This window comes from Rhea americana, unplaced genomic scaffold (assembly GCF_003343005.1).
Source record: "Rhea americana isolate MKP2758 unplaced genomic scaffold, rheAme1 scaffold_221, whole genome shotgun sequence".
In the NCBI taxonomy this organism is placed as follows: Eukaryota; Metazoa; Chordata; class Aves; order Rheiformes; family Rheidae; genus Rhea; species Rhea americana.
Genome location: NW_028186333.1, coordinates 679,550 through 696,133, shown reverse-complemented (window position 1 = coordinate 696,133; position 16,584 = coordinate 679,550). Strand labels below are relative to the sequence as shown.

Genomic DNA, 16,584 nt, shown 5'->3' with positions numbered 1-16,584 from the left:
AACAATTTAGTTTTAGGAAGCCGAGTTTTCTGCTTTGAAAGCCTAATGTAACCAAACATACAGAGATCAATGCAGAATTGTTTTCCTAGGTCTTCAGAAAGATCACATGCACTTGCTGCTCTGGCTTTTCTCAGTTACTGCACAAAAATGACATTTGTTACTCAAGGGTTTCTTAACAGCAGCAGAAAAAATAACAGGCACTTTCTATCAACAGAATGAAATAAGCAGCTACTAAATTACTGCTGTGGTCAGCAAGATCCTCTTCTCCACGGGAGCTTRAGACTAGAAGATCAATAAATGTTGTCCGAGAGAAGCACAAGCAGCCTTCTAGCAGAAACCATCTAACTGTCCAGAGAGAATCATCTGTAGTTTCAAACTCTGTAACTTCAAAATTTTTGAAATTAAAAAAAAAAAAAATACAGCGAGAGAGCACGAGCAGAAGCTCTCTAACAGGAGGTTGCCATAAATTTCCTTTTTGAATGTGCACCAACCCTGCTGTGCAGAATGCAGCTATTCTTGAGTGATTAAGTGATTCCCAACCCTTTTTTCCCTACCCTTTTATTAAAAAGCATCTTTCACAAATCCGTTGTATATTTTGATTACTTGATGCACAGCTGATTGTATGTATGTAACGATGCAAAAATGGATGTGTGGCAGCATAAAACCAAAACCTTAAAAGAAAGAAGGCTCTAYGAAGAAGAAAGACAATGTCATATGTGCAAAGAAAAAATAATAAGCAAAACACAGAAGTWATGCAGAAGAGTTATGCTATGGTACGCATGTAAGTGGAGCAGAATAGGAACAGAGTAGCTAAACAAACTGTCAAGCTGAATTGCTACCCGGAAAAAAACCCAATTAATAACAGTTACTGTGCACTACATAATAACTGCCTATTAACATAATAAAGAGAAATAATGCACAGATCAAGGACTGCTGAGCAAGTATTTTAAAAATCAGCCTGAATTTATTAACATAAAGTAAGTTGAACTTCCAGTCTAAACAATGCCAGCTACAAGACTTTATTACTCCTAAAAGTACTTTTGAGGTAGACAGCATCAAGCAGCCTTCTCTAATACTCAACACAAGTGTTCCTTTTCTCCATCTTTTAAATAAAATACAACATTATCTTTTTTATGAAATAAGACTGTATGATTTAAGAGCATGGTATTCAATTTTTTTTAAAACAAAACAGTCTGTCACATTCTGTATCTTTCGGTCTGCAAATTCTCCACCCGAGAGAGCTCCCTCTCTCCTCCTGCGCTTGCAGGCCGCGCCGGCGCAGCGCTCTGCCGCACCGCGCTAGCGCGGCCGACGTTCACCGCCGGAACCCAGGCACGACGAGCGCGCCGGCAGCACGGCGCACGAAAGCGGGACCAGCCGCGCAGCTCCCGACAGCAGCCGCAGGACACCTGCGCAGCCCGCGGGCAGCCGCAGCCCGCGCAACTTCTGATGCGCTTCAGGGCGCAACCGCGCAACCTGCGCTAACGAACGGAAGGAAAATAGCCCCAGTGGCTCTAAACTGGAAGGCAACGCTCAGTGATTAATTCCAGCTTTTCAACCAACAAACAAGCCAACAAACCAACCGACCCCCCCCACGCCCCCGGCGCAGTACGCGGCGCGGAGCCCCCTGCGCGGCCCGCAACGCGAGGCGAGACCCAGCTCCCACGCCTGCCGCCCTGCCCGCCGCGGGCTCTGCCGCGGGGCGCCTTTCCCGCAACTCCCTCCTCGCCCGCCCGCCGCGCCGCTCACCGGGTCCGGGGCCAGCACGAGCAGCGCGGCGGCGGCCAGCAGCGCGGCGAGCGGCAGCGGCGCCCGGCCACAGCCCGCCATGGCCCGGCCCGGCTCGGCTCAGCCCGGCCCGGCCCGGCACCGCCCGGGCGCCGCCTGTCACGCGGCGCGGCCCACCTGACGCGCCGCGGCCATGTTGGGTGGGAGGAGCCGCGGCGCTGTCGCCCYCTCGGGCCGCCCCCTGCCGGGGAAATGTCTGCCCAGCGCGGGCGCGCAGTGGCGTGACGGGGCTCGCCCGCGGAGCTGCCGTCTCCCGGGGCATGGGGGACGGGAGAATACCGCGCAGGCCTCGCTTTTCTCTTCTTTTCCTTCCTTCCTTCCTCTCACAAGAAAATCCTATATAAACCTGTTCCTCTTAGGCAACGCTAAGAGCAAACCTGTGGCACCAGTTTTCCCTTGGTGAGTACTGTGCTGGGTAGTTACTCTGCGCTTGGCAGGCTTTATGGCGGTGAGCTGCGAGACAGGCGTTTTCCTCTGYGCTGTACACCCAAGAACAGGGGAAATGGGCAACTGGACGATGGAGCTGCTGGAGTAAAACGAGGAGCAGGTGGAGGAGTATCGGCTCCATCAGCCCAGGCAGGTTGCCYGTTGCCTGTACCCCGACCCACAGAAAAGGTGTACCTGTTGAAAGAGAAAGCACAYGCCAGCACTCGGAATAAGCTGCATACTCCAAGCAAGTTACAAGGAAAAAAAGTATAATTTCAGTGTCAATGAATGAATATATAATCTAAAAGTATGTTATCAACTGTTCTTAGTGGCATTGTGTTAAGTATAAAATACAAAGCTGCCTAGAGTGCCTCTCTTTTAGTTCACTTTAGTGCCCAACTCAGCTTGTAGGCGTGTCATGTGTTTTTCAGCTCAGAAAAAACAAGTAGTACATTAATGYGATGATTTAATTGGCTATATAATTAACTCTCATAAAATGGGTGTGGAAAGAAAGGAAGTCTGTGGCAAATATTTGGAGGGAAAGTTGTATGGCATTGCAGAAATTAAGAGGATGTAGGAAAAGCATTTAAGGCGTGAAAGCTGTGGGCAAATAGAGCGTGTGCAGCTGTGTGTAGGAAGGAACCAACTCAAAACTTAAGATTAGAGCTGTACAGAGTTCCAGAAATGGAGATTTAAAGRAAAAAAAGGCATTAAGYACATGTGGAAGAAGGTACAACCAATCAAAGGATTTAAGAAATGAGGAAAACTGTAACACTATAATAGTATTTTCATGGGAATGTCTGTCACAAATAGGAAATCAGGGAGTTTCTGTAAGGCCTAGTCACATTGTTTTTGATTGAGAACAAATACCTCACTGTTCTACAGTGAGAAATAGCCAGATTAAGTTGGTCCTGCTATTTTATTTCCTAAACATCTGTAGCACCTTTTTCTGGAAAAGCTGACTAACCTCAGATCTAATTTCTGGAGCAGACAGTTAATCTAGATGTTTTACCATCCACAGTAGAAAGATGTCCTCTAAAAGCTCTCTCACAGGTGTGCTGACAAGTAACATTTTTAACAGCAGAGAATCAACAAGGACTTTGAGAAATTACAAATGCTTTTTGAACGCTCTGAGGACAAACTATACCATGTTTCCCTTTCACAACTTCTGGAGTCTCTTTGTACCTTTGGTTTAGTACTCTCACCGGTAATGAAATTTAAGGAATTAGTAACATCCTTCAGTACTTGTGCTTGTTACTGTGGCTATTCTGCTGTGTTTCTATCAGCAGGCATGGTCTCCAGGGTCCACAMCAGTTCTTCAGGTCCTCCATTTTGTTGTCCAGGTTTCCTTGATCAGTTTTCAAAAATCTAAGTGAAGTCAGAAGAAAAGAGTTTAAGATGCATAGYCTACTCATTACTGTACCACCTAATATATTAGTATTTACTGTCCACTCTGGTGTTTCCTCTTCCACTCAAGATGGTTTCATTTTATTTCCTCTGACTTTTTTTTTCCTTCTTCTTCCTTCCTATCTTCTTAGCTCAATAACGAACTTCAGTTGCCTTTACTGTCACTTACAGTGACACTTACGTGCCTACAACACCTTGTATTTGCATATTTACACAGATAAGTAGGAAATRGAAAATTCCACAAGTGATTCTCAGGCTTTTCTTCAGATTCTGAATACTCTTTCAGCATCCTTTACAATGATGTATCAKATTTATGCTTCCAGCTGCAGCTATATTTGAATAATCATTTCAGTTAATTGTATCAGACATGATTTCATTTAAACAATATATTCATGAAAGGAAGAACAGGTGCTGTAACGTACATCAGTCTGCTTTGACTATCAGCATTCACTTCAGATATATTTTAAGATTCACAGTGATTCTTACCAGTGAAATCTGCAATGAAATGCAAAGTTCTTGAAGACCTTGAGATTATTCAAAGTCAAAAGTAATATGGTAAAGGACAGCAAAAGTGTCATAGCCACTTCATTCTTTAAATTGTGTGCTCACTTAAGAGCCCATGCTTGTTGCGGCCCATGGAGCAATTACTGCGACCCACAGCCTGCCTCTATTCATGCTGCCTCTTTTTCAATGTTTTTTTGGGGCAATAACTTTGGCAGTAAACCAATTCCAGATCCATGATGTTGCAACWGTTGTACATCAGGTTACATTCCAGAGGGGAACACAGGACACAACCAGAACTCCTTAATGAGCCCTAATCCTGGACCCAGCTGAGGAGCCCTGGGGAAAGGGGAAAAAAAAAAAACCCTAAAAACAAGCTATGCTTTTTGCAGTAATGGCACAGCTTGCAGCTATGCTGCACTTTCACCCAGGAATTCCTCAGCTTCTGCCTGGAGCCTTTGCCAACAATCATCTACTCACCTGGACTTCTTCCTCCAAATTAGGGGAAGCACAGATATGTCAGACCTCCTGGGCATATGCAGCAYATCTTTTCAAAAATTACAGGCATTCAAACTATGGTCTTTAGCCACTTTGGARAAGGCAGTATAGCCCACATCCTTAGAAAAATTGAGGCAGAGAATGTAAGGACAGGCATTGCTATTCAAAATCCTCTAAGCTATGTACACAAGAGCTCACCTCATTGACTATTTCTGATATTGACAGAAAGCTAGCCACACAGTATACCTACCTGGTTGTCTTTTAACTCTTAAATGAAAGACAGGTTTGGGGGTCCTCCCCACTTAGAAGATAGGTCTAAAGCAATTTTTATTCGAAAGCAATTGAGTTATATATACACACTGCTGGGCAAGCTCAAAAACATTCTCTAAGACTACTAATCCCAGGCAGCTTTCTGTCTGCATTACATCATTGTACATTCTTTTCCCTGAGGCTTAAGCCATATTGTAAATAGCTCTTCATTGGAACTTGCTACTTTATATACCTGTAGTTTCTCTTGGAGTCACACCCTTAATACAAGCCAAATATTAACATATGTTGCAATCAATCGGATTTTATAACCGAGTTTTTGATGAGTGAAAGAATTTTAATGCAGTTCTGGAAATGCTTACAAAAATTTAGAATTGAAGATCAAATTTGCTGATTGCATTAAAACACTGGCAAAAAATTGTAGTCTCACTACAATTAGCTTTGAAGGAATGTATTGTTAATAAAAATTGACATGGAATAAATGAGAGCTTTCAGTCATTCCTGATATGTGATTAAAGAATAAGCTGAATTGAAATTTTATACCAGAATTAGCAATAAAACATGCAAAAGCTGATCTGATGAAATTTTTAGGCGACAAATTAGTTGAGACTAATGAAAAGGACAGTCTTCAGAGATGCCTAAYAAAAAACTAGGTAGAAGGAAAACACTACTGTAGATAAAACAAAAAATGAGTTTACTAACAGATGCCCTGATGTTCTCTAGAGCCATAGTCATTAATCAAAACAGCCTCCATATGACAGCTATGTTATTCTTGAAATACAATATCCAGGTTTATTACTCCATCACAGTGTAATACATCTGAAATAAATATTGCCCGTAGCTAAAAGTCTAGGGTACAAGTGGAGACAAGAACAATCCTGAATGAGATAAACTTGGAGGCGGGGGGTGGGGAAGGAAACAAACAGCTTGCTGTACAGGGTAAGTGATACGAAACAATGGAAGTGTATGCAAGAAGAAACAGCAGAGAAGTCTTCAGCTGCCCATTTTCCCTTTCTAAATATAGGAGAAAGGATATCCCAGGAGTATGAAAAGCAAAGGAGGGGGAAAAAACAACAACAACAACAACAAAAAAACCTAACTCCCCCCCAAAAGCTCGTGTCCCCAAGTGCCTTTTATAACAATAAGCTGTGTTTATAGAATTTTTTTTAAATGAAGCTATTTAAGCTAATACTGATAAAAAAGATAAAGTGTTTACCAGTCTGTGACCATGTGATACTATTACATTTTTTTAAGAGTATGTCACAAAATATAGTAATTAAATAAGTGACAGTTAAGGGGGGAAAGGCAGTTCTCCAAAAAAAGTTCAAAAAATATTTATTGAGCGGTGTCTTTTGKACTTACCTCTGAAAACTGAGGGAAAAATTCTCATTTGTGAATTCAATTTGTTAGTAATTTCTTCYCCCTCCATTCAGCATGGCCTCAGGCCTGGCTTTTATTGAATTTCTTAGTATTCTGATATTACTATCAATGCTAAAATATAGTGTCTCACAGAGCAGCCGGAATGAAAGGAAGGTCTCTAAGGATTTTCCATTTGAGAAAATTAAAAGCATAACTATCCCATTATAGTTGCACAAACTAACTCCCCAGATAGATACTTGCATAAAAAAGTAAAGAGTGTATATAYATTACATAAATAGTACATAAAATAATACAAAAATGTATGTACAAAACATTATGCAGGCAGTAAAGGATATCTAAYGGATAGAGCTGGGCAGGGAAAGCTTAAAAACAACTTAGAAAAAAAGAAAAATCCRGAAACAACTGAGCTTAATAATTTCTCTGTTACAGTGTGAATTTGCCCAGCCCATGGAGTTTTTCATTTCTCAGTTCCATAAATGTATATGGGCTATATCCTTATTTTTCTAAATCATTAGAAAAATAAATGCTTTTATGACTAACCTCAACTAGCTTTCCCTACATAGTTACAATTTGTTTCAATGCAGAAAATTCAACAGAGGATTTAAACAATTACAAGGTACTTAAATTCTTTATGCTTTTTCCCTCAAGACCAACTGCCTGTGAAATTAAACCAGTTTAAATTGCCACTACAGGCTAGACTTTATTGGTCTGTTCTTGGGCTTTTTTTTTTTTTTTTCTTTTTTTTTTTTAAAAAAAAAAAAAAAAAGAGAGACCTTGTTACCTTGCACAGGCTTAGAGCTTTGCATTATTTGTGCAGTTCAAACTGACAGCCAGAAGAGGGCTAAAAATCCTCAACGTTGTCACCAAGTAACCTTTATGAAGCAGATTAAGGAAGCTGTGACCAAGGTTGTTCCTATGGAGATGTTTTTATTGAAAAGACTTTAGATACTCACAACAGAAACAGGAAACCACAATTTATAGGAGATACTAAGAATGCATATTATATAATATGACCTTAAAAAAAAAAAAAGTCTCTTGTTTTATTTAATATTAAACATAACTGAAATCCATGATGTAGACAAACCAGCTAGATCTCAGCTGAAATCAATTTCCTCCTCCTCTCATAAAACAAGCAACTTGCTAACACAAAACAGTCATCCTCTTTTCTTACAAAGCAGCTGCATTTCCATTTGTAATAGGCTTTTTGTGACTTGTCCACACTCTTGCCAGTACATTTATTCACCTGAACAGTGGGCCTCTTCTGAATGTTGTTTTATAGTCTGAAAATTCCAGCCCAAATCCTCACCTGATGCAGAGTAGAAGTCCTACTTGGGATCTGATAAGATGTATTCAAAGACATTCATTTTCAATTATTTGTTCAATACAGTTAGAGATTTCGTAATGATTCAATGCATTAACAGTACTTTGCTCTTGTTCTCTTTGTGCCCTTAATGACCACCTCCCAGTTCAGGTTCCTTTCATCAACTTTGGAAAATCCAGTGAGTCAAATAATTTGTTTTCAGTTAGATAATTACCTAACAATTTCAATAGCATGTAGTTTTAGAGTAAGCTTAATAATAATATTACTGAAAGATGACATTAGTTTGATGCTTAATTACAACTCTCAGGTGATCCTTTACAAATAGCATAATAAAAACATCAACAAAATACCTTCTGTAAAAACCTCATCATTATAAAACGTTTTACTCTTGGTTTTTAACTTGACCATATCACTGAAGATGCAGAAGATGGGTCAGCTGGTTGTCACTTGCAGTATCTATCCGCTTTCAATTTTGCTCTCCTATATGGAAAGAGTAATGAAACAAGATTGAGATTAAAACAGAAGATGATTACATTTGAATATTTTATGTGCCTCAAAGTGTTAAGGAGACATTAAAAACTTTACTTCAAATCATGTATTAACAACYGAAAATAGATATATTAATTTTGTTTTTTAAACTGCTAGAACTGTAGTATGACAAGTTAACCTCAACTTTCCTCCAAATCATCACAGATTGCATTTTGTCAGATCACTCAGAAGAATGCAATCAGATCTAGTGTAATTCGAAACTGACACTCAAACTGCAATGATGGTGTACTCTCACATCACYTGCAATTAGGCGACATCAGAAACAGTCTTCTGCAATCTGTCCATTTGAATTAGTGCAAACATTCTGTTATGTGGCATACTGACACAAGATGTTTTAAGATTTTCTATAATTTTCTATATTTTCCTAAARTTTTATATTCTTTGCTCAATTAAAAATGTCGTGTTCCCACTAGATCACAGAAAGCCAGTTCTTAATATGAGCTATTTCTCTATAAACATGCAAAGTGCATGTAAACATGCAAACACTTCCCCAAAGTGTTCTGGTGCCATGGGTGTAGAAACTGATAAAAATTAGCCTAATTCTTGCATCCTTAGCAGTAAACAAACCGAACAAACCTAGTTAAAGATTTTAACAAGAATTCATTTCTAGATAAATTCAGACCTGGGAACTTCCAGCTAAAGTAGTAAGAATTCAGAACAAAAGCCAAAACACAGGTAGCAGAACACATACTAGAGAGGACAGTTTACTGAAATTCCATCGCCCTATAGTTTTTAATTAGCATTTTTTTTTTTTTGTACTTCAAAATACCTGTCAAGCAGTGTTTCGTGAAAAGTGCCTTCCTTTCTGGCTTTTCTGAGTGCTTTTGTGTCTTCTTTGCTTATTTTGAGCTTTTTGTCTTGAAAACTTTGGAATTTCTTTCTATAAAGAGAAAAAAAAAGTGTAAAAAGTGTAACTTTTTTGGAGTTTTGTGTTTCAATAAAACAGCAACTAACCAGAATCTTAATGCCTATTATGCAGTAGGCAACTGGCCTAATAAAATCCAAGCAAACCATCACGATATCAAATATTGCCCTAAGACTTCTATAAATACGAACTATGCAAGTATTTTTGGCATTCTAATTGGGAATGACATGATTAGCATGAAGTGATTATGAGTTTTAAAGAGCCCCTTCAACTATCAGCATGACAAGTCAGGGAGGAAAGACCCTTAATGTTTTCCTAAAACAAGATTTTTGGCATTTGAGCATGGAGAAGTGACAGGGATAGCTGATTTTAGAATGCTGCCTGTTAATAGCTTTCAATTACATACACGTAATTGATTTCACACTGTTTAACATTTCCTTTGTCTTCTTCTGGAACGTCATCTTTCTTCTTAGTTTCTCTTTCAGCACAACTACGAATCTAGTCATTGAGARAAAAACAAAACAGAAAATGCATATTTAAACAAACAAACAGAAGTTACAGGTTAAAGAAGACAATACATCCTTTGTAACAAAATATAAGTCACAGTAACTTTTTAAGTTTTCAGATCTTCAATTCGTTAGTTCACAACTGAAGACAACTGTAACAAAAGCAGTAGCTCGAGCCTGAAGGGAGTGGAAGGATTAAGTCTAGCCCTGGATACCACTGTAAATCATATAATCTCCTTCATCTCTAAGAAGCACCACTACAGTTAAAATTAGGAAAAGTAAAATACTTTCCTGTCTCTCCTGGAAATACCTTAGCTTATGTAATCCTGGCACTCTTGCCTTTTTTGAGGCCAAATCACAGGACAGCTTATAGAATACAATTATAACTGCTAACTATGAACTGTAGTAAACTGGATAAGATTGAATATTCATACCAATCCTGCATTAACTGTACAATTTCTACATAAGTTCTATTACCTTTATCATTTCTTCCTCTCCTGCAGTTTTACTTTTGGCTTCTATGTCTCCTTCTTCATTACATCTAATAAAACGGCTGTTCGCTGCTAGTAATGCCATTTTTTTCTGCATAAATAATATCACACATTGTTAACATAAAGAATTTGTATATAAATCTTGATTTATAACATTTATCCTCTGTGATACATGAGAAAGCTCTGCAATTGTGCTCTGTTCTGTTCTTTTCTGTATTGATGCTCTGTTCTTTTCTGTATTGATGGTATAACAGCTGGCTAGCTGTATTATCATCTCCTTCATTTCCGAGTTGTATATAGCTGCCAAAATGCAGTAACTTGAAGTATTTTAAGAACCTCTAAAGAAATATGATAAATACATGGTAGTTAGTGAAATAAAAAGTTAAATACTGTTGAGATTTCAAAAGGTTTTTACTGCACGGACAAGGAATATTTTACTGCCTCACTATATAAACCTAATTCAAAATACAGTCGAATGCCAGCAATATCAAATGAATTATTCCAGTCAGCTTACATCTTGGAAGACAGGTTCCCATTGCTCTCTTGATCCTATAGCATCTGAACGTCCAACAACGAGTCCATCTGAATTTATACCAAGGTATTTGCCATAACCAGACTTCAGAGCAATCCTCAAAGAGAAAACATAAAATAGAATAAAGACTAAAAAACAATAAAGAGTATTTTGAGTTAAAGCAATTCACGATATCCAACATATCACAGACATGTTATCAATATACATTTTTAAAAATCTCTTCAAAAATACTGTATTGACACCCGAAGCAAAGATCTTTAAAAAAAAAAAAAAAAAAGTTTGATTTTTTTTAAATGCTTACCTTGTATCAGACAGCTTTACTGCTGTAAACTGCTCAGGAGGGCTAGGGCCTTCATCATCTGAAGGATGAATTTTCCATTATTTAGGTATGAAATATTAAACATTCGATACCTTAAACTGTTAGCACTGTGGATTTTAAAACAGCCTGATGAATTATACAACAGCTRTTGCTGCATACTTGCATACTATGGAATGCTGTGATACTAGATTTCTGGAAAATTACTTTTGAATGTACATGCTCAAAAAAAAAAAAAGGCAATGCGGTTGCTTATTTATGGTCATAGAGATAGAGTGCTTGAAACAAGACACAAAATAAAGACAGTCCTTGCTTCAAGAAGTTCACAACTGAGAATGTTGTAATTTTCCAGATGGCTATGAAAAGCTTAATGTCCTTGTAATACTATTTTTCCATAACAAAATATATTATGGTTCAGCTAAGGTAACACAGGTAACTATTCTGAAACCCTCTCCATCCCTCAAAACTGAAATGAGATAATACTGCCATTTTTGCCTTGACTTACCTCACTTTGAAGAGGAAATGCACCTTCAGGGTTTTGGAACAGCCCTTGTTTGACTGTTGGCTCTCCGATTCAAAGTGAGGGACAAGTTAATTACCTAGCCACTCTTGCTGTCAACTTAAACAACAGAAGAGCAAGTATAGCAACACAAGGACTTGACACTGACAATAAGCCCTGAAACTCATCTGACTTGAGTTTGCTCTTCAACTGACATCATACAGATTTTATAGGATTTAATAAAAGTTATACTGTTTTTTAACTAGTAGGTGGTAAGGCTTTTAATGGATGATCATCTCTAAAGCAGTTCAATTTACTGGACACATAAGAGAGCAAGAAACCAGATAAGTGAAACTGATTGGTAGTCATTAATTTTAAGTCATCTACATGCCACAGCAAAGATCCTTAAATTATTTACTTTTAATCTGTAAAACTGCTCATATTTAGACCATGCTAATTTAAATCAGAAGCTTTTATGCCTTGCACTACTAAAASTGCCTTTCTTTCTTTTTAAACAGATTTCCCAAAACAAACCTTTATGTGGTGCTCCAAGTGTAAACAAGCCATTGTCAAGAGCATGGATGTAAGCTCCTTTGTCCATTTCTATAGCTATAGTTCCTGTAATTTCACCAAAATTGCTGATGGCCCACCAGTTTCCTAAAATGCAAAAACATTGTATGTAACAGAATAATTAAAACTTTTGGTTACAGTAGTTCAAGGGATGGTATTCCTGTGTCTTCTCTGAGATTTGAGTCATTCTAGAGATGGCAATGTGCTACTGTATTCTAGGATCTCTGTGYGTTATGTTACACTACAAAGCCAATTTAATGGTGAGCTGCTGCTGAAAGGTAGTCTTACTATTCTATCTCCACCCTGCCATCCTGAGTCATGGGCCCCTACACTTCATCCCTTCTTTGAGCTATAAGGCCCCAAAGCAGGTTGATTCAGCCAGAGCTGACCCAGCAGAAGATATATCTTGCAAAGAGGTATTTCTTCTCTAGATCAGCCTCCTGCAGTTTTTTGGCCACATCCAATTATTAGATTCTCCAACACAAGAAGGACAATAAAGTCATCTCTTTCAGTAGCAACTTGCTGTTAAATTACTTCATGTGAGCTGTAATCCTTAGATCTAAGTTGTTCAAGCTAATTATGTTTGGACATTTGAGTCACGGAAAACCCTACCAAAAGCAAAGACAGCCCTATGCACATTCCTTGAGTGAAAGCTGTTACAACATTCRTATTTTTAATAGGCAAAATAGCATATCAAGAGAAAAACTTGAAGTGTTTTCTACCGAAAAGCAATAATTGTTAATTTGCACATGGTACCGTCTTTCCACCCAGTTAATTCTGCAAGTCAGTCTTGAGCAGAACTAATGCTCCCCTAACTCTACACAACATAGGGCTAAGGGTCTTGTCTTGACCCATACAGTCACAGCTTGTAGGTCATCATATGACTTTTCCAAATCTTTTCCAGCACTCTTCTGAAATCTGGGTAAACTAAAGAATTCAGAACACACATAACACTATTTCACATTCTTCTAGTCTAAAACACAATAGTATGTTTTTTCACTGGTCATTTTTTGTTTGAATAGAGGAATAATGAAGACTTCACTTGCACTGCTATAGCTTTGCCCACATGCATATAATAGAAGATAATGTTTATCCTGTAAGCAGTCCTGCGCAGTATGTATCTACATCCCTTATGACTTTGTGGTTACTTTTTAGCTGTTCTTGTCAGTGAAGCGAGCTGATGAATCAAGGACAAGARAACTCTGAAGAGCAACTGTCTGTCAAGTTACCACTCATGATCAAAACCTACATACAACTTTGATCCTCTAATTTCAGGAAGAAGGAAGAAGTAAGATTATAATTTACTACTAACTAGTATTTGTGTCTTCAGTTTCAATTAACTGTAACAGTTTATAACGTGAATACATCACAGGCAGTTAAGTATGAGATACTGAAAACAATCTGATACTCTCTTGCTTTTGAAATGATCAGAGGCTGATCTGACAGAGCTGGTTCTCGCTCATCATAAAGTAACCAGTGACAGAGTAGGAACTGAAAACATAGCTGATCCAGTTACTATTCTGTGAGTAACAGTAACACATGCAATTGGTTACATACGTTGAAATGCACTCATTGAATAGTAGCACTATAGTGCTAGAAAATTCACAGATACAGGGCAGAAGGCTCTTCTCCTGAAGCAAGTACTATGCAGCAAGCGAGACTCAAGCAGATAATGATGTCGAGATTAAGAGAGTACATACTTTAGCTAAAAAGACAAGCACAAAATCCACCTCACTTGGGCCAGAAGTTCCACTCGGAGCCTGGGAAGAGGGTAACTTGCAGGTTTACAACTCTTTGCCACCAGGCATTGTTTGCACGGGGATTACGTTCAGTTTAAGGCGCCCTCTGAAAATCCCTCGGGCTCCCGCCGCCACCACCTGTCATTGCTGCGGTACCGCGTCGCTCCCGGAAAGCGGCTCACCGACAGTGTCGAGCTGCTCTTCCGCATCCTCCTCCCGCTTCCTTTTCTTGTCTTTGTGCTTCTTCTTGCTGCAAAGGGAGACAGGGCGGGGTGGGAAGGGGCCCGCGCGGCTCCCSCGAGGGGGCCCGGCGGGGAGCGCCCGCGGGGGGCCGCTCCCGGCTCTCACCTTTTCTGCTTCGCCCCTTTGAGGACGAGCTTGGTGGACTTCACGCAGGAATACTCCGCCATGTCCGGCTACGGCAAGCGCGCAGGGCCCGCCCCGTGACGCGCCGACGGAAGCCCCGGAGCGACAAGCTTCCCCTTCGCGTGTGGTCTGTTGGTAACTGAGCATGCGCGGAGGGCGCGCCTGCGCTCTGCGCGCCTGCTCGGCGGTTACCGTATCTTCTCCAAATGCAGCGCTCCCTTCTCTGTCTAGTGTGGCCTTGCCAGTACGTGCGTGACTGGGCTCTGGGTTAGAGCAGTCGTTAACAGTTTGCTTTTAGCCTTGTGGTCTGTGTTTCTGCTTCACAACAATGGCCCCCAAAGCTCGTCTCCYTTTTCTGATCACGCTGACTTGTCAAATGAAAGACGCCAGCTCGACCAAACTTCTCYGCGCGTGTACACCTGACCGTCCGTCCTTGTTATTTCTGATTTTGTAACTCATCTATGCTTTCAAACTTTTCTCAGCACCACGAAGGAACCTGCTAGAAGTGAAGGATSAAATTCTCATATATGGTTAGGTCAAGGCTTTTAATGCCCCCGAAATCACAGCCACTTGATAAAAATGCGTAGCTTTCCTCAGTGAATGATACTAGAGCTTGTGGATGATTTCAGACGCCGCTACAGCTACTTTTATCAGGTTCAGGGCCCCTGGCTATCTTTGCCCAAGTGCTTGGTGAGACATCTGTGGTTTCTGTCTATGTACCTAACCTGACTATCCCCTACTTTTGTCTGTGGAGCTGTGTCTGAGTGGTTATGTCTGCTATATAAAGTGAAAGGAACAGTGTGTCCTTAATGGATTTTTGGAGGTTTTGGCATGTGTCTCATTTTGAAGTCCAAACTCTGCTAAGGATGGATTAGTCAGCTTTGTGGAGAATGAGGCTGGGAAGAAGCATGAATTTGTCAGTAAAAGTGATTCGAATCAAGCTGCTGGTGGATGTGTATCGAGAGTGCTTTTTGTGTCTCCGGCACTCTAAATTCCTGCCTGTGGGTTCATCTGCAGTTTGTCACTGGGAGACAGTAATCTTGCTCAATGACTGGGAGGTGGAGGGCTTGAAGCAGGGTCTCACAGCAGTAGACAGTATGTGACTTTATTGATTTACGGATTTACCAGTTCCTGGAATGGGCTGACCAGCCCTGATTTCTGGATGGAGCTAAAATCCGGCAAGTGTTATGTTTGCAAAGTCTTATATTCAGTCAGGCTGAGAAAATGTCACACATCTGACTGTTTGCAAAGGGCCAAATAAAATCCAGATTTCCAAATATAAGATCAAAATACCTAGCCAGGCTGCTGGCAACCTGTCCACTGCTTTCAACCTCACCCTCAAGTACTTTATTTTTCTTATGTTTTCACATACTAGAGATAATTGTTTTAACTTTCTAGCAACCTTTTGKTAACTTTCTTTATAATCAGTTTCAGAATGCTTGTTACTTGCGTGCTTGCTTGTTTTTGGTGGTAGATACAATAGCTTGTTCACAGTTAAAACATTTGTCAGGATGTGCATTTTTTGTACTATATTCTCATAGCTCCTGCCCTTTGAAAATTAATTCAAGCTAACCTCAGCAGCAACCAATTTTAGTGCAGGCATAATTGTATCTGACTGTCATTTTAACACTAAATATTTTTGTGGTTCTAAACAGATATGCCTATAAGGCAGAAAGTATAGTAAAGAGACTATTAAAGATAAGAACGCAATTATATGGAAATTAGAAAAAAAGTATGGAGAAAACAAATAAAGCAGAAAGAATGCCTGTCAGCATGCTGATCACTCTGTTTCTGTATTGCATGCGTTATGCTCAAGTGTTTTTCTCCCCCTCCCCCCCCCCTTTTTTAAGGCCTTCATTTTATGGAGAACAGACTGTTAGGGATTCTTTACTATAATCTTCAATCTGCTGCTTTAACTGGACAACTTTATTTGTGATTTCTATTATCTTTTGAGCGCTTAACTGTGCAATCTTAGCATTTTTTATTTATTTGTGTGCTGTTGTCAAAGTGGGCCTGTATAAACTGATACAAAGTTGCAGTACTTCAAAAGAATGCAAGCACTTTCCTGAGTGGGAAGATGGGAGAGAGGAATATGATGTTTTAGTAAGTTACGGAACAAAGATGTCTCGACCACCTTTGGTTAAGATTATAAAACATTGCATAATAGATGTAATCCCTTCAAAGTTATTAAGATTTATCTACATTAAATTGCTCTTCTTTGTTGTTAACTTTTGAAAAAGAAAAGCAAGTCAGAACAGTGTGTATTTTAAAATACATATCTCGCTATATAATTATACATATATGATGGAAGTGTTTGGACTTTATATTTTGCTTTTTGTCCACCAGATGTTGCTATACCCACAAAAATTAGTGCAGACTAAGAAATTTGAAAAAAATACTAGTTTCGTTTGATTACAGCTCAACTTTACAGATCTTGATCCTGGAAAGTTACACAGATGCTTACATTTTTGCATCAGGAATATTCCCAGTGAGTTCAGTTGAGCTACTCACTCTGTGTAAAGTTAAGCAGCTTTTTTTTTTTTTAAGATTTCTTAGGAGCTAT

At 39.5% G+C, this 16,584-nt stretch overlaps 2 protein-coding genes and 1 long non-coding RNA gene across 3 annotated transcripts in view; 1 reads left to right on the top strand and 2 right to left on the bottom strand.

Annotated features, from left to right (window-relative positions):
* Positions 1–1,928, bottom strand: part of ASAH1 (N-acylsphingosine amidohydrolase 1) — a 16,986-nt gene extending 15,058 nt beyond the window's left edge. Inside the window, exon 1 of the mRNA XM_085305479.1 lies at positions 1,750–1,928. Within this exon, the coding sequence (XP_085161605.1) occupies positions 1,750–1,830 (81 nt within the window). The 5' untranslated portion in view covers positions 1,831–1,928. The remainder of the gene's footprint in view (positions 1–1,749) is intronic.
* Positions 1,929–1,937: 9 nt separating this feature from the next.
* LOC146595543 (uncharacterized) lies at positions 1,938–13,220 on the top strand. The gene is made up of 3 exons (XR_014895923.1): positions 1,938–2,187; positions 11,865–12,021; positions 13,072–13,220. It is a non-coding gene; the product is annotated as an uncharacterized LOC146595543 (long non-coding RNA).
* On the bottom strand, positions 7,175–14,126 carry FRG1 (FSHD region gene 1). Its single transcript, XM_085305480.1, has 9 exons — positions 14,004–14,126; positions 13,838–13,905; positions 11,881–12,003; positions 10,833–10,890; positions 10,514–10,628; positions 9,986–10,090; positions 9,409–9,500; positions 8,907–9,017; positions 7,175–8,068 (listed from the first exon to the last, which is right to left on the bottom strand). Exons 1-9 carry the CDS (start codon positions 14,063–14,065, stop codon positions 8,032–8,034), a joined length of 771 nt encoding a protein of 256 aa, XP_085161606.1. The 5' UTR covers positions 14,066–14,126; the 3' UTR covers positions 7,175–8,031.
* Between the last annotated feature and the right edge of the window lie 2,458 nt (positions 14,127–16,584).